This window comes from Ictalurus punctatus, chromosome 12, assembly GCF_001660625.3.
Source record: "Ictalurus punctatus breed USDA103 chromosome 12, Coco_2.0, whole genome shotgun sequence".
NCBI lineage: Eukaryota > Metazoa > Chordata > Actinopteri > Siluriformes > Ictaluridae > Ictalurus > Ictalurus punctatus.
The window spans coordinates 20526211-20549384 of NC_030427.2; the positions used below are offsets into that span (position 1 = coordinate 20526211).

The 23174-nt window shown below is 38.3% G+C and overlaps 2 protein-coding genes across 4 annotated transcripts in view; both read left to right on the plus strand.

Annotated features, from left to right (window-relative positions):
• The window catches only part of LOC108272892 (uncharacterized), a 10508-nt gene extending 4919 nt beyond the window's left edge, over positions 1–5589 (plus strand). The window contains exons 3-7 of one of the 2 annotated variants that reach the window (XM_017481716.3): positions 438–713; positions 2762–3150; positions 3248–3382; positions 3509–3615; positions 4851–5589. In XM_017481716.3, the coding sequence (XP_017337205.1) occupies positions 530–713; positions 2762–3150; positions 3248–3382; positions 3509–3615; positions 4851–4908 (873 nt within the window). In that variant the 5' untranslated portion in view covers positions 438–529 and the 3' untranslated portion in view covers positions 4909–5589. Of the gene's footprint in view, positions 1–437; positions 714–2475; positions 2517–2761; positions 3151–3247; positions 3383–3508; positions 3616–4850 lie in introns of both variants that reach the window. The other variant, XM_047159166.2, reaches the window with a different exon arrangement.
• A 14765-nt stretch (positions 5590–20354) lies between these two features.
• Positions 20355–23174, plus strand: part of LOC108273075 (growth factor receptor-bound protein 10) — a 61784-nt gene continuing 58964 nt past the window's right edge. Inside the window, exons 1-2 of one of the 2 annotated variants that reach the window (XM_053684098.1) lie at positions 20388–20508; positions 22929–23049. The gene's annotated coding sequence lies outside the window, so the exon portion shown is untranslated. Of the gene's footprint in view, positions 20509–22928; positions 23050–23174 lie in introns of both variants that reach the window. The other variant, XM_053684097.1, reaches the window with a different exon arrangement.

The following is a 23174-nucleotide window of genomic DNA, read 5'->3' on the forward strand; positions in this document are numbered from 1 at the left end:
AATGGATTTGAGTAGTATTTTTGAGGGTGCAATTGCTTGATTATGCTATGTTCATTTATGTGAGCGCCTGTAGGGCTGCGCGATGCTTCCGCTTCTCAGACAGAGAACAGCTTGCTGAGCGATCACAAGCGACATCTCTTGTGTCTGATTTTCCTGTACAAAACAGGACACAATGTCTGTTCACAAGTTACTCATACTTGAGGCTTGTGGACCCGCTGCGTTTCAACGAAGTATGGAAGAAATGCTTGCTCCCCTTCGAGATGAGTGTTGTATTCCATATTTGGATGATATACTGTGCTACGCCAGAACATTCGAGGACCATGTTGAAGGGCTGATAAAGGTCCTGAGAGCCCTACAGAATCATGGAGTCAAACTCGGGCCAACAAAATGTGACCTGTTTAAACGAGAAGTGAGATATGTTGCTCGTTTTGTTTCAGCCGAGGGGGTGTGCATTGATCCTAAGGACCTGGAGGTAGTGTACGCTCTGAAGAATGAAGCACCTGCCACTGTTGGAGATGTGCGGAGAGTCATGGGCTTTTTGAGTTGCTACTGTTCATATGTTCAAGATTTCTCCAAACTCGCAACACCCATCTACAAACTCCTGCAACCAAAGAGCAGCCTCATGGGAGACATGGGGGGGCAGAGAAGAAAGGGTGCACAGTTTCCATCTAAAACCCCAGTTGAATGGACTGAGAAACATCAGGAGACACTGTGTAAGTTGATTTACATGTCGGTGAACCCCCCTGTCCTAGCTTATCCAGACTTCGAGTTTCCTTTAGTGCTCCACACGGATGTGTCCAATAAAGGACTTGGAGCTGTCCTTTACCAGAGCCAGGGTGGGAAGCTGAGAGTAATTGGATATGGCTCAAGGACCCTTACACCAGCTGAAAAGAATTACAGGTTCCACTCAGGAAAACTTTAGTAGACAGTACATACAACAAAGTATGTAATTTATTGTCACTATATACACTTTACCTGGCTGCTACCACAATAACTGCTATGTCCATATTTGGTATGAGCTAATTTTCTGAATACTCAGTCATAGCATGTTATGTTTACATTTATACCATTTTTAAATTATATTGTTACTCCTTGGCACCTATCTTCTGTACTACCTGTTATTTCAGACACGTCCACACTAAAACTGTGTACTGTTCAGCACTACACTGTCACTTACTGTGCCTATTGTCCCGTTTTAGTAGTTATTGTACTGTCCTGTGTTTTTGGTACACATCTGCATGTGCGCTTTATGTACAATGTTTGCAGATTTTATTTAGCTCTGTGTTGTCTCATGTGGTTAGTGTGTATTATGTAGCACCGTGGTCCTAGATTGTAGGACCAGGGGTGTCCCTCATTTCAGTTCAGGGGCCACGTACAGCCTAATTAGATGTTAAGTGGGCCGGGCCAGTACAATCATAGCATAATTATCTATAAATAACATTTTTTTTTGTTTTCGTGCAAAGAAGTACAAGTACATTAGGAAAATGTTCATATTTAATGAAATATCCTTTTACAAAACATATCATGAACAACCTCATATTTCTTAAGACAAATGTGCAATTTGCTTCTGATTATCATTTACATGTTTGCATTACAACTGGTCACAGTGTTTGTAAAAATGCAAAAAAGTTTGTATTTGTAACTGAAAAATATAGTATTGCACTTTAAAATTTATGGCATTGCATGAACAATAGGATTCCACCAAACAAAACTCTTTTGTAGTGAAGCTGTTGACTAACATTAAATTGCACATTTTTAAACTATTACTACAGTAAGGATTCATTTTCACAGAACTGTGTTCTTTAAGTGCAATCAGTGTCTGAAGCAGCATTTTAAAGGAGTTAGTCATGTCTCCTCTGTATAAACTTTTCTCCTTTTTTGACAAAGTACCAAAAGATGGCAAGTTTCAGGAGCAAAAACAAAGTAGTCTATCCACTTTTCTCCTTTTTGACAGACATTTTGGCTAATGAGGGTGTGGGGGCGAGTAGAAAACAGGATAGACTACACCGTAATAAAAAAAACAGCAGAAGGCGCATTGCTACCATCTGCTGTTCGGTCTGTGTCCCAGAGTTGTGCCACGTCTTCTGCTCTGGCTAAAACAGTGTGCCCCTAGCGGATAATTTGGGAATAGAATTATATATATATATATATATATATTAGTCTGCATCTTTTATTCATTTTTTCCCCCACATTCAAAATTCATCCTGCGGGTGGATTGAACCCCCTTGCGGGCCAAAACTGGGGGCTGTATGTCTGATACCTCGGAACGTTATTTCGTCTCACTGTTTACTGTACCAGCTGTATATGGTTGAAATGACAAAACGATTTAGTTCAAGTTCATGTGCCTAGATCTTGGGCCTAAATGAGTAAGCTACAGGAACACATGAATCAAAAGGGAAACCTGGACTCTTCAGGGTCATTGTTTTGGATTTGTTTGTTTTAAAAAAAATTTTTTTTTTGTATTATGTTTTGTAGAAGTCAAGTGATATGTGAATTAATTGGGGCCTACAGAGAAGGTATATACTTGAAAATATCCTCTTCTATTTTGCATAACACTTTAATAGATTTATGTTTTATGAATTTTAAATAAAAAAAATATTTATGATTTAGATATTGCATTAATAGACATTCAAAAATTGTGTTAAGTATTTTTCACTGACTGTCATGTGGTATTTTGTGGGTTGTTATTTTTTCATATGCTAAACTTTCAGTGAGATCAACACCCCTTATTTAGGTTCTAATTAATTTGATCTGTTTTTAGATGGTTGTGCGGATCTTGATACAGTTGCCAGCGTTGTAAAAAGGTACTCAGGTACACAGATTCCCCTCATAAAACCAAAGGGTTACAGTGTGAGAGTGTGTGGGCAGGATGGCACAGTCTACGCTGGGAATGAAGACCAGCTAGAAGCCTGGAAAGATTTCTACCTGCCAGAGAGAATGGAGATGGTGGTGATTGGTGCGATTGACGATTTCCCATGTGACGCGTTTGGCCTGCAGTTAGTTCTCTTGCTGTGTGAAGACGGGAACATCTATGCATATGAAGATGAAGTTCTGCACCTTGTAGCCAGGAGTGTAAAGGAGCTGTTTGAAACTGGCTTGACTTTTCCTGGATTAGAATGCTACAAGCTAGGGGAATGTTTTGAGGACTATGTAAGGATTTACAGTTTTCCATTTAAAAATTAGTGACCTGTATTGATGATGAACTTTTTCCATGTAGACACTAAGTGTGGCTTGTTATATTTTTCAGACAGAGGAAGAATACAACGAAATCATGGAATCGGATGAGATCAAGGAAATGAAAGAGGCACACGAAAAGTTCCGTGAGTCATTGGAGCTTGGACTTCTAGAATCTCTAAAAGAATTCAAAAGCAGTCAATTTAAGGTAAGTTTAAATGCAAGTGAGAACTCCAAAGCAATCCAGTTTCTTTTCTTAGCATAATCCTTTGTGATATTTGCTGCAGATTCTGAGTAAACTTTCAAATGTTGCTTTTCTTGTAAATTTTTTCAGGATGTGGAGAAAAGCATGGCCCAACCCCAGAAGAACTCCACCATGATGAAAGAATGTTACGAGATTGTTGTTCGCAAGCCCATGCCAGTTGTTCATTGGCAAAACTGGTAAATTATTAACTGTGTGTATATGTACCGCACATATTCCACTTTAATAGGAACACCTGTACACCTGCTCATTCATGCAAATGTCCAGTCAGCCAATTAATCGACAGCAGCACAATTCATAAAATCATGCACGTACCGGTCAAGAGCTTCACTTAATGCTCTAATAATCAAATATTAGAAGGAGGGGGAAAAATATGATCCTAAACGGTTGTTTGTGCCAGACGGGCTGGTTTGAGTATTTCAAAAACTGCTAATCTCCTGGGATTTTCAGACAACAGTTTCTAGAATTTCTACAAATTATATGGAAAAAGCATCCAGTGAGCAGGAGTTCTGCAGCGGTTAATGCCTTGTAAATGAGAGAGATCAGAGGAGAATGACCAGACAGGAAGGTTACAATATAACTACCCTTTACGATTGTGGAGAGTAGAAAAGCATCTCGGAACAGACAACATGGCAAACCTTGAGGCAGATGGTCTACAACAGCAGACTGCTGTGTGTCAAAATCCCAGATGATCCCAACAGTTTCTGAAATATTGCAATCAGCCCGTCTAGCACCAATAACTTGCTATGATCAAAGTCACTGAGATCACATTTGCTCTTGACCTGTTTCTGCTGCCAGAGCTTGGCAGATTTGGATAATTCTTCCAATGATCTTGTGTACATCTGTTCCTATTAATGTGGCTGGTGTGTGTGTATGTACAGTGCATTGCATAAATATTCATCCCCACCCTTCAATCTTTCCACATTTTATAGCATTACAACCTGGAACTAAAATTGCTTTAACTAGGAATGTATTACTTTTAAAGAGGATTATGAATTTACAAAAAATAGCCGATAATAGCTCATCACATTGCAAAATTATTTACACAAGTTAGTTGAATAGTGTCCTCTGTGCAAGTGTCAAGTAAAGTGTACTATAAATACACCTTACTTATCTTAAATACAACTTAAATATAAGAACTCAAATATAAGGGATTGTTTAAGTGCTTTCTCAAACAAACTGATTATTATTATTATTATTATTATTATTATTATTATTATTATTATTATTATTAAGTAGTAGTAGTAGTAGTAGTATTAGTATACTACTAGTAGTATTATAGCTGTGGGGTAAATATTTATGTAATGGTGTGCATATTGTCAGTCAAGTTAATCGGTTTAGTATTTACTTTTGCCCAAAGTTGGGGGGGGAAAGCCTGATCTGATTGCAAAACCTTGTCTGATTCATTCTACAGGAAGTGCTTAATCAGTGCTGATGGTAAGGTGGGAGTATGGTGTGGTACCGTGGTCTAAAGCAGGGCAGCATGCGCACACTCATTCACACATAGCACATTCATGTGGACAAGGGTAAAATGTAAAACTCCACACACGCGCACACACACACTGTGTATCTGTTTAGCAAACTTATTATCAACCAGCCCATCTTATTAACAATTTCATTTATTTATCAAAGTTTTAATCTCTTTTTCAATGTGTCTTTTACAATGTTGATTGTATAGAGACATTTAATCTATAATTTGTAAATCTTTGGTAAATGATTTCTCTTGATGTACTATATAGTGATCTGGCATATATATCCTAAATCAGCATTAACAAAATATTCCTTAATGTGAACTACATTCATTTCCATCTGTGTCCACTTGCATATGTAGTAAAATACCATTAATGTAGATTCTGTATCGAGAACTTTTCTTGGACTGCTTTGCTGTGAATATTACTGCAGAAACTGTAGCTAACTAGCATACACTAAAGACAGAATGTATACTGTATGTTATGTAAATATAAAAATGTCCTTAGAAGGAAGAAAAAAACATTTAATGTCTCTTGCTTCTTGTTATACATTACTTTAATAATCTTGCACTTTTAATGAAGTTAGTGGAAGCGTTGTGTTTATTTTATGTGTGTGTGTGTGTGTGTGTATATAAAATGTCTATTACACTGCCATATACTACATTAAATTATTTCCATATTTGTCCCAAGGTTATATTTATTTGTTTGTTTAGATATACAGTCAGGTTTTGGCTTAAAAAATTTGCATTCTAAGACTTCTTAAAAAAGGAAGACTCATCTGGATGAGAAGTCACACCGCATGACTGTGCTTCAAAACTTCTGACAATGGCAGAATTTTATATGAGGAAAAATTTTATGACAATGGTCGTTAATCGGCTGTTGACGAGCATGTTAAACTAGCGATCAAAGACTACAGATTTTGGCCCAGGATAATAGGAATCTTGTAGGATTCTCAAAATTTGTCTCGGACAGCCAAAGAGTGTAGAGTGCACCTGGCTAAAGCACGTTTGGCTTGGTAGTGAGGAAGTTGAAACTGCTTCACACCACACTAGCTGTACCTTGACAAAACCGTCCCTCAAAAATTCTGCTTTCATCAGCTCAGATATTATGTTAAAAACTCCTCCTTTATTTCATTTTATATTATTTTCATTCATTCATTCATCTTCACTAACTGTTTTATCCTGGTCAGGGTTGTACTGGATCCAGAGCAATCCCAGCAATACTGGGCGCAAGGTGGGACTATTCATCCAGGCCGGTCAATCACAGGCCACCATGCGTACACACATTCACACATATGGGCAAGTTAGTTTAGCCAAACCATGTTTTGGACAGTAGAAGGAAACCCATGTGAACAGAGGGAGAACATGCAAAACTCTACAAGGACAGTAACTGAATGTCTTCTTGCTAGGTGGGGAATTGTTTAGCTTGTACAATATAATTTACTTGGATGTGCTAAATGTTTACAAAAAGAAAGCTCACAGGTCCTGTTCTACCCAGTCACATCTTATGTCAAATCATGAAAATTAAACCATTCCCTGAAACAAACTGCTAAACTTGCACGTCAATTTGCATTCGATAATGACTGTCATAGCCATGACACAAAGGACTGTAGACTCTTCTGCAAGTGCTCTTTGGATAGATAAGGGTTTGAACTGTCCTAAAGGGGTTCTGCTGATAAACCTCTCCATTGTAAGGTTGTAGATACAAAAGAACTACAAAAGAACAAAGTGAACCCCTTAAGCTTCTCGGACACAGACTTTCAAGACAAGACCACAAAACAAGCAACTAGTTTCTGGACAAATAATTCATATGATATCAGTGGAAATCAGCAATGAGGCTGGAACACTTCAGGATCACCCTCCTCTCAGTCCACCAACCACTTTATACATACTGTGTAGATCATCTATTGTTGGGCTCTGCAACAGCAGCAGATGGCGCCATGTGTCCATTTACAAAACTCTAGACTCCCAGTTGCTCTCTGGTTCTACTTAAAGGACCCCTCAATCCTGAAACACAATAGATTTGTTTATATTGAAATATCTGTAATGTGCTTAGTAATTATGGTGATCAGTTATCATTTGATGCTATATTTTCGTTATTCAATTTTATTCAGTTATTCCCATGAATATTTATCAGTTGTGTTCCATGCTGACATTACAAGGTGACAATACTAGCAAAGCTACAATAGTGTATCATAGGAACAAAAAGCAAAACAAAATCAGCTTTCATAATCAGCATATAATGCACAGAATGAACTAGCATTGTTAGCTAGCTAGCTAAATTTTACACTCTAAAAAGGTGGGAAAAGTGTTGCCCCACTAACTCCAGAGAACTTGCGAGCTAAAATATAATGTAGAGAAAAGTATGGTCAGTACCGATGGTCATTTCAAACGTGTTTTTACTTAGTCTGTGTTGTCTTTGTATTTCATTCTCTAGTCTGTGTTTTTAGCACTCCAGCCGGCACTCTTAATAAAATTAGTACTAAACTGTTGAGCTGATTGTCAATGGTACTGTCAAGGCTACATTTGTTGCACCTTTAATATGTAACCTTCACCTGGAAACATGGATATAGCACTGTAATTAATTTTTACAGTAAAGTGTTAAAGCTACACTACATACACCTTTGTAGGTAAAAGTTACATATATACATACATATATAAACAACAGGCCCAAGCAACAAGGAAGGATACAGTTTAATACCATTTTTCTGAGAAAAATGGCTACCTACACTACCTACATCCCTATTTCTCTGTCTACCTACCTATCTATTTTAAAGGGATAGTTTATTAATCATTTTAATTCTGTCATCATTTACTCACCTTCATGTCGTTCCAAAACTGTATGATTTTCTTTCATCTGTGGAACTTAAAAAAAGAGATTTTGAGAAAGCTTTTATTGTTTTTTTGTCCATAAAATGGAAGTCAATGGGCACCAAAATTGTTTGGTTACTAACATTCTTCAAAATATCTTCCTTTGTGTTCAACAGAAGAAAGAAATACATACAGATTTGGAACGACACGACAGTGAGCAAATGTTGACAGAATTTTCATTTTTTTAAATACCTTTAAATTGATAGATTCCACTAACGAAGAAAGATTTTTATTCTGTAGTTATTATTGGCTCCAGTGTCAGTTAGGACACATTCTTGTTTAATGAAAGAGATTAGTGACAACATCATTCTTTGTCTTCACTCCAAATGTATGTATTCTGGGTGTATGCACCAAAACAAAAGGAGGAAGCATTTGGCTTAAAAAATTACATCCTCTTACCAGAGTTCATTGGTTACCATCCAACAAACAGCCCACTCTACCTTTTCACTAACAACGATCATTGCCATGGCAACAGCTCAGTGTTTGCCATTGTGCAGCAAAAAAATAAACATAGAACCAAAGGAAGAATAATATAGCCAGACTTTAATAAGTAGAAAAGATTTGTGTTAATGTATTATTGATATAAAGACCTATATTTTATTTATATATCAAACAATGTATGTATTTAATATACAGTAGAATATATCAGATGTCATTTCCCAGTCTTTTGCTTCCCGTTTTTAAAAAAAATTTTTTTAAAGAAAGTGGTGCAGTGGTGGCTTGGCAATGAAGGCTCTGGGTTACTGCTTGGAAGGTTGGGGGTTCAAGCTGCGTCTGTTGGGCCCTCGAGCAAGGCCCTTAACTCTTTCTGCTCCATGGGTGCTGTATCATGGCTAACCCTGCACTCTGACCCCAACCTCCCACTGCTGGGGTCCATCCATCCATCCATCTTCTATGCTGCTTATCCTTCCTTCAGGGTCACGGGAGAACCTGGAGCTTATCCCAGGGAGCATCGGGCACAAGGCGGGGTACACCCTGGACAGGGTGCCAATCCATCACAGGGCACAATCACATACACATTCACACACCCATTCATACACTACGGACACTTTGGACATGCCAATCAGCCTACCATGCATGTCTTTGGACTGGGGGAGGAAACCGGAGTACCCGGAGGAAACTCCTGCAGCACGGGGAGAACATGCAAACTCCACACACACAGGGAATTGAACCCCCGACCCTGGAGATATGAGGCGAATGTGCTAACTAAGCCACCGTGTGCCCCCAACGCTGGGGTATGCGAAGAAAAGAATTTCACTGTGCTGTATATGTGATCAATAAAGACTCATTATCCTTAAAGCCAATATTTGTATGAGATGCTGGTGTACGTGCAAAATACACTATATGGCCAAAAATATGTGGACACCTGACCATCATACCGATATTCTCCAAACTGCTATCACAAGGTTGGAAGCACACAATTATATAGAATGTCTTTGCATGCTATAAAATTATAATTTCACTTCACTGGAACTAAAAGGCCCAAACCTGTTCCAGCATGACAGACTGTATAAAGCAAGCTCCATGAAGACATGGTTTGCCAAGTTTGGAGTGGAAGAACTCGAATGTCCTGTACAGAGCTCTGACCTTTAACACCACTGAACACCTTAAACCCCACTGGAACACCGACTGCACCCCAGGTCTCCTCATCCAACATCAGTGCCTGACCTCACTAATGCTCTTGTGTCCAAATGAACACAAATCCCTGCAGCTACGCTCCAAAATCTAGTGGAAAGCCTTCCCAGAAGAGTGGAGCTTATTATAACAGCAAAAAGGGACTAAATCTTGAATGGAATGTTCAAAAACCACATATGAGTGTGATGGTCAACTTTTTGGCAAACTTTTGGCCATTTAGTATATTTCACAGGCAGAAGAACCAAATTCTGGCAGTTAAGAGTGTATTTAAATTTTTAGTTGCTGAATACAGAACCCAAGACAGTCATATACATTTGATCTAAATTATGACCCAAGCTTGTAATTCCTTCACAAATTTGCTCAATCAGTGAATTTTATCAGGTGGAAGATTCTCCTCCATGGGACCTATTACTCATATTTTTATAGTAGTAGTAGTACTGTTGTGCGCATCATTAAAGAGACTAGCATGGCCCCACACCAGCAGGATTTAATGTATGCACATGCTGAATATTTGTGTTAACAATAAAAGACCCAAAACGTATTCCATGCAAATACAGACTGATATAGAGTGTCAAAAATATATAAACTAAAAAAACCCACCAGCTTTCTTTATTAGGGGGCCAAGCACAGAAGGTGCATAGACACTCTTTAATAATTGTATATTTCTTTTTATTATTGTAATTGTTCCACTATTATTTTGAACATTTGAGAAGTTATAAAACAACTTTGACCAATAATAAGCTTTAGGTATCTCACCTAGAAATATTTCATTAAAGTGATCTCAATATCACATCCTGACCTACTGTATGTAATGTTTTTCACCAATTGCATTGTGCACCTTCCTAGAATTTAAGCACAGCAGCTTTATTTTATTATTTGCTACATTATCACATTTGTTTGAGCTCCTTTCTTCTCCAGTGAATCAATAGACAAACAGGTTACAATTATGTGGTTCAAATCACACACTGCAGGACTCGTATGGGAAACAAAGCTGATTGCACATAATGGCATCCTAAGGTTTATTTTCGTCACTGTTAGTGAATGACGCAGACAACAACAGACCAGCGACAGATAGGCTCTCATACATTTCCTGCTAGTTAAGAAGGGACAGCGAAATTGTTTGTGCCGCCTATATTTGTGTGGGAGCACAGATACCGTTGCTAAGAGGAAAATAAGAGGGATATCCTGCTTGGCCTTTCACCTGCTACACTTCCCATAAAAACACTTTTGCCACAGCCCTGTTCAGTTCAACTTCTCACAGAACACATGGATTATTCAGTGTCATACAATGAGTCATAAAGGTCTCATGAAATTTTCTAACATCAACAGTGTTAAATACCACACATACTTATACACATGCTCTTGAGCCATGTTTGGAGGAGTTTATTACAAAAAACAGACAGACATTTGTACCAAAAACTGAAAACGATGTATTAGGCAATACTCACCACAGTAAGACATGAATTGTTTTAGCAGAAATGTAGTTAAAAAAAACTATAGCAATCAGTATAGACATGGCAAAGCCAATTAGAAATAAACATAACCTCAGAACTCATGCAACTGCTAAGATTTCCAAGACTTTGCACTGGTTTGAATGGAATTCAAATTAATTAATTGAGGGAATTTTTTTTTTTTTTGCTTTTGCATATACACTCCAGGAAATATATTAGTTCCAATCCTGTTCCACTAGTATGATCCGAGAAATCATCCTCATTTCCTGGTTCAGGCATTCCACTATCTTATTCTTGGCCCCTGGTCTGCTCAGAAGTAAGTAAAAGACCGCAGTGAGCTTGATGGGAGTTTTGTCTCCTTGGTAATTTGACATTTTCAAGCTTTCTATGGTCAGTGAGGATTAGGAAAGGTGCTCATCACCTTCCAGGTAGTGCCTCCAGTCTTTAGGGACTGCTTTGATGGCTAACCAATCAAAAGCTCCCACTAAGCTCCCAATTTCATATGTCATAATTGCATGCACCTTATGATGAGGCCACTGCTTGGTCTTGTTGATCTTAATCAATTGTGCATCTAATATCTTTACAAAGAATGCTACTAACTTGATGAATTATTGGTTCTTATAGAGCTTGGTAAGGACCTGACTTACATGATTCACATGTTCCTGTACTCAGGACAAAACATTGAGAATGTAATCAATGTACACAGTTGCAGCACCATTCAAGAATTTGTGGAGTTCCTTTTTCCACAAATACACGGAAGACTGATGGGACATTGACAAGTCCATTAGTTATCACCATATTTTCATATTGCCCTGACATGGTGATGAGCTCTATTTTCCACTCATCAACTCTCTGATTCACAAGTCATTGTATTCACTGTGCAAGTTTAGCTCAGTAAAATGTAGTGCACCTTGCACTTGCTAAATTCCTGATGTCAGCAGAAGTAAGGAGTATGTGTATTTTATAGTGACCACATTTAGGACCCCTGTACTTGATACCGGGAGACCCCCCGCCCCATCTTTTTTCCATGAAGAAGTCTGTTGATGTAGGATAATTGCATGGATATTCCAGCGCCAGTGCCTCAGACTGTCAAAGGGTATGCTTTTCAACATCAGGGAAAGAAGTCAGAGAGGAAGCCAATGGGACAATCCCATATCTAGAGGGTCTAGAAAAGGAGCAGAATATCCTTCTTGATCACAGAGCTCTTTCTTTTGTATGAGTTGTATGACATGGAAGGGATACACATGTATTACCATTGTCGCTGCATGATATAGAAGAGTTATGGCCTGCTAGCCAAGGAATGTCCAACATTATTAGATTAGGAAGGAATTTGTTGATGAGGAAAGAAAGGAATTCAGTAGGAAGGAATCCAGTATGCATGGTTCAGTGTTTGATGCTAACTTTAACTTTTCCATCATCCAGTGAATGAATGCTGAGATGCTTTTACATAAGAGATTTTCTGGTGCCATCCAATTTCCTCATTCATGTAGTTTCCAGGATAAGCTTCCTGGTAAAGTCCATATGTGTTTTTAAACAAGGTACAACAAGAGCACTCACGTGGGTCATTGATATGTTCTGGGAATGTGAAGCATGCTAGTGCTGCTTTTGTCCACAATATTTGCAGAAATCTTCCCATCTCTGATGACAACATAGCATATCCTATCTCCATCTTGTTGGTTTCAGGTTTACAAACAACAGTAAGTGGTGAGAGATTTGAGTTGAGCTGAAGACGTCTGGCCCTTAACAGATTATTTGTTCAGGTAGTAAGTTGAATGAACGGGTTGTCCTTGAGCTGCTAGTCATTGCTTTATTATTATTATTATTTTTTAAGAAAACAAGTGACTTCTACTTGGTTGAAATGAAAACCTGCCTAAAGGAACACCTTCCTAAAATCCTGCTCAAACTGTTGAAATGTTTGTTCTAGTGGAGACTAGGTGTGATAAGTGGTGGTGACTCAGCTGGGGAATAATGATATTACAGCATTGGTGATATTTTGTAGACTGCAGACATCTGTTGAGAATATATGCTCCTAACAGGTAGCCTTGTGAGTCTACTGCTGACTGCAAATCCCAAACCTCTGTAACATGTAGGATGGCCAAAACACAGAAAGGAAAAAAAAAGTCAGAATGTAGTGTTTTTGCACTGGTTTACTGAACACGCCAGGCTAAAGTACACTGTGAACAGGAAGTGAACTGGAAGGAGAAGCTAGAGCGTTAAATTTCTGTAGATGGGGCAGTGGTCGCTTAGCGGTTAAAGCTCTGGTTTACTGATCAGAAGGTTGTGGGGTCAAGCCCCAGCACAGCCAAACTGTCACTGTTGGGCCCTTGAGCAAGGCCCTTAACCCTCTCTGCTCCAGGGGTGCCGTATCATGGCTGACCCTGCGCTCTGACCCCAGCTTCCTGACAGGCTGGGGTATGTGGAAAAAACAATTTCACTGTGCTCTACTGTATATGTGACCAATAAAGACTCATGAGATTGTAAATTCTCTTGGCTGAAAGGGGTAATGTCCTGAGCTGGTATGACCCTTGCATTTATAAACACCAAGACTATGTGGGTTACACATAGTTTCAAATAATGAATAATTTTTGATAGTGGAAACATTTTCTAGGTCAGTCTGGTTCATTGAAAATAGTTATGGATTTTATTCATAAAGTATAGTCACTGGGTAATTTTTCCAGCTTGTCAGATTCATATTCCTTATAACTTAGTTCTTTGTAATTACCACCCCCATATATGATAATACTATGAGTGTATATTTACACATAATTAGATTTTTACATTTATATAGTTCTACTATGATATTGGTCATTTATCTTTCCTGTTGTTGACTTCTGAAATTGTAGATATATTGATGTCTCAGAGAAAAGTTTTGTGAACACTGCAAACACAAATAAACAATCTGCAAGATGACTTGATCATACGTTCTTAGAAAAATTGCCTTTAAAGGTTTTTTAAAAAAAATATTATTTATTTATTTTTTAAACTTCCTAAAGGGGTTCTATTTGGAAAGATTTTTCAAGACAGTAGAGACAGTTGGCTGATGACCTTCACAGATAAGGTAACTGATCTAGGATTGAGGATTGAGCAATTTTGTGATTGCAGAAATTAACACAAACTCAAGCAAACAATATTCGGAAGAGCTTGCAATTTTTCAAAATATCCGCAGATTTTCTGTAGATTTGGGCCAAGATGCATCATGTGACATAATCACAACGGGCATTCAGCCAAAACCTTTGATTCATTTGGGTCAAACATGAGTACAGCTACAATGTTTCCATGCAATTGCAATTTCGCCAATTTAAGTAGTTTTCCATAAAAATAAATATGGAGAAAATTCAAAATCGCAAATTTAGAAAAATCAAGCATTTTTGGCCGAAACAATCACAAAAAACTCCGAAATCCTGTAAGAACTGGATAGAAAAAAATAGCACCCATACCTACTGTAATGCATGGTATGGGTCATTGCTATTTTGGGATCTGTTGTAAAGATTGATGGCATCATTAATTCCATTAAAGATATTTAATCCCCAAACTAGTCACCTCTGCCAGGAGGTTAAAACTATAGGTCAATAATTCAACCAGATCTTTCAACAAGATCCAATATTAATCCAAATCGAAATAGTTTTGGGACACAAAATCAGTGTTTTGTAACACTATTCTCTTTTTCTGGATTTAAACCTGATTGAAAACCTGTGGTCTAAAATAAAGGGAAGGATGACGATCATTCTGAACTGTTTAAAATTTAAACAGGAATTTAAAATTCCAGGACAACTTTCCAAATGATTCTGTTAGCCTTTTCTTGCTGAAAAATGGCAACTTTTCTTTGTAAGAAGACTGCTGAACCCCAGGTGAAAAGTTCAGTTCAGAGCTTATCATTCAAGCACTGGAGCTCTGGCCATAGACCAATGTATTTTAATGATTTGTTGTGCTCTCTGCATTTGTACAACGTGTCCAAGGTCAAACAATGTTGACACTTTGCTCTAGTACTGAACTGAGAGTTGTGCATCTGGCAATGAGGCCATCAAGGGAACTGGCATAATGAGAACACTCAAGGTGACAAGAATCCCAGGTATCCTAGAATAACACAGGTTGATTTGTTTACTTGCATACTAATATGTTTGTGTGGGCAGAGTGGAGGGACTTTGGAGACACAAGGAAAGAAAGGTTCATGCATCTCTCAGCTAGGGGCTCAGGGGAAAAAAATCCTGGGTCAGGAGTCAGTTTCTGGAAAATGTCTGGAGGGTGTGTCATCACCAGAGTCTGTTAACATTGCTCGAAAGATTTGTAGAATGGGATGTGTTTCAGTACTTGACACTTCATCTGCACCTAACTAGAGTGGCACTACATAGGTGGAACTACAAACGGATTTTCTATTGATTTTAACAGCTTGAATAGCTGTATGTTGTGATTTATTCTTCCAAACACTTATAAACTCGCACAACATTGTTGTTTTGCATGTGAAAGGTAGCTTATAAACACATAGATGTTGCAGATGTTGCAGATTTTTTGATATACAAACTAAAAGGAAACAGTGGCAATTTCAAGAAAGTTAATATGACATAATATGCATTAATGTATGACAGTTTAATACACTATCCTTGCTTTGCCTTACTTTTTTATTTTTAATTAATTAATAAATTAATTTATTTTTACAAACTGTTTAGCTTAAATTAACTTATTTGTATTGTGGTTTTAATTATGAGTCACTCATAATAATACATAATACATACATGATGAATAGTTAAGGATAGCAATGTAGTGAGGTTAATATTTCAGATGATACTATCCGAGATAATGTCACTCTTGTTAGTCTTATATAGTGCTGAAAAATCCAATCAATGGTTCCCACAGAGTTTAGAGTTTAATGCAGCGGAAGCAGACCCTCGGCTGCATAAGACTGTTTGTGTTGGATTATTATACATTTGTGTAACATGTACATTTGTATTTGTGTGTGAGCATGGTGTATTTCTGTCTGTCACCCAGTATCACCCAGGATAGGCTCCAGACCGACCTTGACCCTGAGCAGGACAAATACATTCAAAGACAGGTCAAAGACATTCATCTGGGGGCACACGGTGGCTTAGTGGTTAGCACGTTCACCTCACACCTCCAGGGTCCAGGGTGTGTGCAGGTTTCCTCCCCTAAAGACATGCATGGAGCATGTCTAAAGTGTCCGTAGTGTATGAAAGTATGAATGAGTGTGTATGTGATTGTGCGATGGACTGGCACCCTGTCCAGGGTGTACCCCGCCTCGTGCCTGATGCTCCCTGGGATAGGCTCCAGGTTCACCCGTGACCCTGAAGAAGGAGAAAGTGGTAGAACATTGATGGATGGATGGACATTCCTCTGGGGTGTACTCCTGCCTCCCATTGTTCCTGAGATATGCTCAGAATCCACTGCAACCCTAGCCAGAACCAGTTACATCAAGTGAATGGGTGAAGGAGTGAAATCTGAAGATCATTTCTGACTAATTTTGATTATTATTTAATAGCTATTTTACAGTAATATCCAGAAAATCAATAAAGCAACATAAAGAACATACATTTTCAACATTGTGGAATCCTGCCAAAGAAAATACTACTGGCAGCCTCACTGAAATTAGTCACAGAGCCTGAAAACCATGGAAGAATTCCTTTTTGTGTGAAAATGAAATTCTTGGTCATTGTACAAATATTTTTAATGTAGTTTTCTTTTTTGGTGGTACAGCAAAATAAATAGCAGGTGCAAGAGCGTAGTGTTTTCTCAGTATTCGGAATATCCTTAAAGTTCATGCCTAACCAGATGGCAAGCAGGATGGTGTGGCAACTCTCAGTCAAGGGCCAAATCAAATAGCGTGGACTGTAGCTTTCCGCTTCCATGGGCCTTGTGCTTTCTCCAACGGAAACAATGCTGGTTTGAAGGCTCCTGAAATTCCTTCCACCAGTTCCCAGCAGGAATGACAGGAATTCTGAGTGATTAGAAAGAACAATATTATGTTTTATGGGTAAGAAGGAAAAAAAATAGATAGGCTTCGAGTGAATTTCTCAGAGGAAGTTAGGTATGCCACACAATTCAAACACATAAACTTGAGTGACAATAGCGCTTTCAGAAGTGCAGTTTGCATATTTCTGTTGTCAACTTCCTGAACATTATTATATATATTTTTCCAAGGAAAGTAAAGATGTTGGTTCAGTCCTGTGGCTGACTAACTTTTCTCTTCTGTTTATGGGTTGGTGGGAAGAAAACCCAACGTCACAAAACATCTAGGCCCTTCAAACACTTCCTCCAGAGGAAGCAGTGGTATTTTTACACAACAGTGTAGGAAACAAGTGTGTGTACTAATGTGGTAAACCAATGTTTATTTGAGATTTTAAATGAAAGTGGGAAATTTCAGTTCTGAGAACCATCAGTGGCATTGAATACTATGCTTCATCTCTCGAACATAGCAAAGGCATTTTAAGTACTAAATTGCCAAACACTCTGAATTAACTCTCCTTCTAACATCCACCTACTGTACAAGCACTACAGTAATCTCAACAGACTATGAGGCTCTGTGAATTGTACAATACCTTAGACAAGTATGGTGTCAATAATATCTCATTTGTCTCAGATAGTGGCATGTCTCTCCAGGTTGGGCTCATGTCAAATATCCATGGGTCCTGGAACTGCTAACCGAGAAACTGCCAAGGAATTCATCCAGTGTAAGACGTCCAATCCAGCATGAAACACTTTAGATTTCTGGTACAGAAGAACAACTGATTCGAGGTTGGGAAGAGACAGATGCTTGCTTAGAGACAGATGTTTAGATAATTTAACTGGGTTGCATTTGGGTTAATCCATCCATTAATTTTCCACACCGCTTATCCTACACAGGGTTGTGGGTAGCCTGGAGCCTATCCCAGGGAACTAGGGGGCACCCTGGGTGGGGTGCCAACCCAATGGGCAGGGCACAATCACACACACCCACACTCACACACCCATTCACAAACTTCCGACAATTTAGAGATACCGATCAGCCTACAACGCATGTCTTTGGATTGGGAGAGGAAAACAGAGTACCCGGAGGAAACCCCTGAAGCACGTGGAGAATATGCAAACTCTACGCACACAGGGCAGAGGTGTGCATTTGGGTCAGCATCTTAATTTTATGTTACATGTATAAGAGGAAGCTGCGTAGGGAGCATGGTGAAATATTTCTTTCTGGTAATACATGCACAAAACTAACAAGATAAATAAGTGCATGTAAACTCTCACACCATAATCCAACACTTCACAGTACTCTCACAAAGGACAAATACAAAAAAAAGTTATTTAGCTCTTAGCTTCTCTCGGTGTAAGATCGTGACTTGTTGCCAGAAAGCAGAAGAGTTGGTGACCCTGTAATCAGAGCTCCCTTCAAAGAAAAGGTTCCCTTTAAAAAGAAAAAAGAGGGGGGGAATGATCGATCACAGTGCCTTTTTCACAAACACATTAAACCTCCATGCATTTCCACAACAATTTCACACAGTAGTTTAGAAAAAAACAGATATAAATACAGCATTGAGTTATATATCCTATTCACTCAACGGCTATGTCATGCCAATGTGACCTAATGGAAAAACTGACTAGTTTTGGAAGTTTGTGAACATAATCTACCAGCAGTTAAGATCCAGCAGAATTTTATGTAGCCCTGCACATCTGGTCTAGCAGAGGAGTGGATCAGGCACATCAGGGCTCATTCATCACTTCATCCAAGCCTTGTCAAATACCATTCAGGATTTAACATATAACAAACCAACAGAACATAAGCTGTCATTGAGCCTGTAAAATAGTAGATTCAGAGGTAGAGGTGTGTTTCATTGCCAATGTTCCCAGTGTTCCAATATATTGATTTTTTTTTTTTAGATAAGGCTGCAGTGAAATTGTCAAACACATTTATTTTGGTGTTCACTAGAAGTGTCAATATTTGGGACTGTAGTTTGCAAAAATACTTGTGCACACATACATGTATAACTAGGAGACCATGATAGTGAACATTGTTTGCACTTTCTTCTCAGGATTTTTTACTTAATTAAAAAAAAGGCCAACAAGTTGTTAAAAAGTGCTCAAAATACTACAGAGATAAGCATAACTTGTCTTTGCAGAAAATACAGAAAAATTAATTCAGGATAATATAAATTTACTGTGATGCCCTGAACTGGGCTGATTAAACACACATTTATTCATGTTTCTGAATAAGCATCTGTAGTGCAACTTCCGAGTGTCAATTTATTACAAAACATCTCCAAAATCATCACGCACATCACCAAAAGAGACGGATGGAGAAATTCATTTAAATACAACGTGATAGTAGAGGGCAGAACAACCTTTGTTTAAATGGTGTTTCTATCGGGAGTGGATAGAGAGATAGATAGATAGATGAGCATAGAATGTTTTGAAAAAGTCCATCAGCTATGCAAGCAAAGGATCATAGCAATCATTTCACTGTTTCACTATTATTACAACTATAATTCATTAATTTTCCTTCTACTAAACCAATTCTACAAAAGGTGGGACACTGTGTAAATTGTAAATAAATGTCAACTTTTTTGAGATGTGTTGCAGCCATGAAATTCAAAATTACCTTTTTTTATTTCTTAAAATGGTACATTTCCTCAGTTTAAACATTTGATATGTTCAGTTGTGAATAACATATGGGATTATGAGATTTGCAAATCGTTGTATTCTGTTTTAATTTACATTTATTTACATTTTACACATCGTCACAACTTTTTTGTAATTTGGGTTGTACTTTTCTCCTTGGGGGTCTTGGTGTCAACATGCTGAGCAGCCTGTTTGTGGACACCTGACAGTAACACATCATATCCTACGTGCATCTTGAACATCCCATTCCTGATTTATTCCCCCTTTGCTGTTATAATAAGCTCCACTATTCTGGGAAGGCTTTCCACTAGATTTTGGAGCGTGGCTTTTTTTTATTCATTTTTTTTTATTCATTCAGCTACAAGAGCATTAGTGAGGTCAGGCATTGATGTTAAGTGAGGATGTCTGGGATGCAGTCGGTGTTCCAGTTCATCCCAAAGGTGTTCAGTGGGGTTGAGGTCAGGGCTCTCTGCAGGCCACTCAAATAGAGTTCTTCCACTCCAACCTTACTAAAACATATCTTCATGGAGCTCGCTTTGTGTACATGAGCATTGTTGGAAAAGGTTTGAGCCTCTTAGTTCCAGTGAAGGGAAATTGTAATACTACAGCATACAAAGATATCCTATACAACTGTGTGCTTCAAACTGTGTGGCAACAATTTGGGAATGAACCACATATGGGTCTAATGGCCAGGTGTCCACAAACATGGCCATAGAATGTAACTATTTTTTTTCTTCCAAAAAGGTCTTAACAAAATTCTTAATAGTGATAATATTCTTACATTATATTATACATTATAAAAGTAGGCTACGGGTTAAAGGAGGCGTGAGGAGGGGGCGTGGTGGTGTGGGCGGGGCGACGGGACAGCTCCTTGCCCTCGTGGCTTTGGAGGAATCAGCTGAGCAAAGCTCGCGCACGTCGCAGGTTTTTTTTTTTTTTTTTCTCTCCTCCCTTCAAACAGCTGCATGTTAACCGTGTTTTCTTCACGCGCGCGGTGACAGTGGCACGCTAACTCCGGGATTCACCGCACTGCGCTTCATTTAAAGGTGAGTGATGGACGGAAAACTCGAGAGAAGACGCACTTTCCTCTGAAATAATCAAGTAGGATGGCTGTAGGTTTATTCTATCACTGTGCATGTGTGTAAATGTTTAAAGACGGGTACACGAGCGTCTTTTTTTTTATTTTTTATATCTTAAAGCTCCGTGGCTCGAGACAAAACAACAAGGTAAATAAAGAAATGAATAATTTTCCTTTAGTCGGAATTTATGGAGGCTTTGTCCTTAACTGGAAAGAGGTGATTAAATGCAGTGATGGAACAGTGGCAGTCCCATCAGTCATTTCAGCTCCACTTTGACGTTGCTTTGTTTATGTTTACAAACAGCCTGAGGACATGCCAGTGTTGTTCAGTCACTGATACTCACACTGGCTGCTTTAAAAATAAATAAATAAATAAATAAATAAATAAAATTTGTTTTTCAGAGTTACTGCTATGCAGTGGTTTGGGGAACCCCTTCACATTGTACTGCAGGACAGAACTAAAACTAGTTTCTCTTTTGTAAGAGAAGTAAAGGTGTAACATTTTAAATTCTGACTGCACCTGAAAAAACAATCCTTATCCAGAGTACCTTAAATTGATCTCATTTTATATAATGGAGCAGTTAAGGGCCTTGCTTAAGGGCCCAGCAATGGCAACTTGACAATGCTGGGATTTGAACTCATGACCTTTCGATTAAAAGTCCAATGTCTTACCCTTAAATAAACGATAAGTTTACAATAAAATAAGTTCTCACTTCGGGCATCAGCATCATCCACATCAGCCTCTGTCTCATCACCTGTGGTAAAAGTCCCTCAAGGCATTTAAACACAAGCCCTGTCATCCTCTCCTCATTGATTTTCTGTTCAGGTTGTTACTGGCTCAAATAATTACAGTCAGTTCTGTGCTGTTGCCTAAATCTCTTGTTACTGATGCTTTTTTATTAGGCCATTGGAACATTTTTAAAGCTTCCTGAGTTCTAATCCGGTATCTGATCACAAACTGAATTGATTAGGCATATGTCCATTTCGGATATCCAAAAACGTAAACATTGCATGAGATAAGCACACATAGCATGGTTGTACACATATTTAGGATGACTGATGGCATGTGCAGATAGGGAAGGTTAGAAATTATCCAAAATAAAAACACTTCCCTGTTTTGATTTTTGTTGAGTTTTTTGGTAAAATGTATTTGATTAGTAAAAAGTGATGTCAAAGTGTATTATTGATAGAAAAAAATAATGAATTAATTAATTTCTTTTTGGGCTGTTTTCCAGAATTCAGCCACAGAACCATCTGACCGGTTTTCCCACACTGCTACACACACACGCGCACACACACACACACACACACACACACACACACACACACACACACACACACACACCCCACCCCCCACCTACAGTACTGTGCAAAAGTTTTTAGCATCCTATTTATTTTTTAGTACAAACTTTGTTGTAGATTTTTATTTTACAACTTCTACGTTAAGGCTGATTGGCATGTCCAAAAGTGTCTGTAGTGTATGAATGGGTGTGTGAATGTGTATGTATTGCCCTGCGATGGATTGGCACCCATCCAGGGTGTACCCCGCCTTGTGCCCGATGCTCCCTGGGATAGGCTCAAGGTTCCCTGTGACCCTGAAAAAGATAAGCGGTATACAAGATGGATGGATGGACAACCCCTGGCAAAAATTATTACAGAATCGCCATACCTGGCTTTTTTTTAAACTTCATATCAACAGATATGACAGATATGGCACAAAATATTTATGTTTAATAGCTGAATATGCTGGCTTCATGAAACGTACCTCAAACAAGTTAAATGAAACTATTTTCATTCATTTGTACAACTGGGTTGAGCAAAGACAGATTCTTATACACTATAGCTGGTCCACAATCACTTCACTAATCTAAGCAATACAATATGCTTAAAATGACCAGCTTCACCAAACCATGCGATGAGACTAATTTACTGTATAGCAGACCTTACCTCTGCTTTTTTTTTTTTGAGCTGGTCCTAATTCATTTGACGTCAAGAAACCCTGATACGACAACAGCCATTTGGTGTATAAATCTTGAATATGGATTGAATTATTATGAACATGCTGCTGGGAACCACATGATTGTTGAAAATTGCGTCATGCCTTGCACAAAACCACAGCTTTTCTATTCAAATATTTTGCAGATGTTTGCAAAATTTGATAATGTAAATATAATATCTGATTCTAATTTAATATTACAAAATAGCTAGCTAACATTTTAGGTTATATTTCTTATAGAACTCGGATCTAATTCCGTTTTTTTTCCACATCTGATATTTGAGCAGGATTTTCTGCTGATATTTGCCTCATACAGACATCGAATATGAGATCGGTGCCATCTTTAACTATAATACTCTTTGTTCAAGGACTGTTTTTATATGTCTCTCCAGAGCTGTCTAAGCATTCACTTCACACACTTGTCATGCAAAAGCACAATGAGGTCACAGCGATCCCAAACACAAGGCACTGAAGCAATATAACAGCACTTATTGGCTGCCTCAAGGGCTAAAGGTCAGTGTTAATTAAGATCAGTTCAGTTCATTACACTTTGTACCTTTATTCTTTTTAAAAACACTTTATTCATTATCAAGCGTCTGAAGTATCGTCTTAGAACTGAGCTGCTTTTAATTCCACCT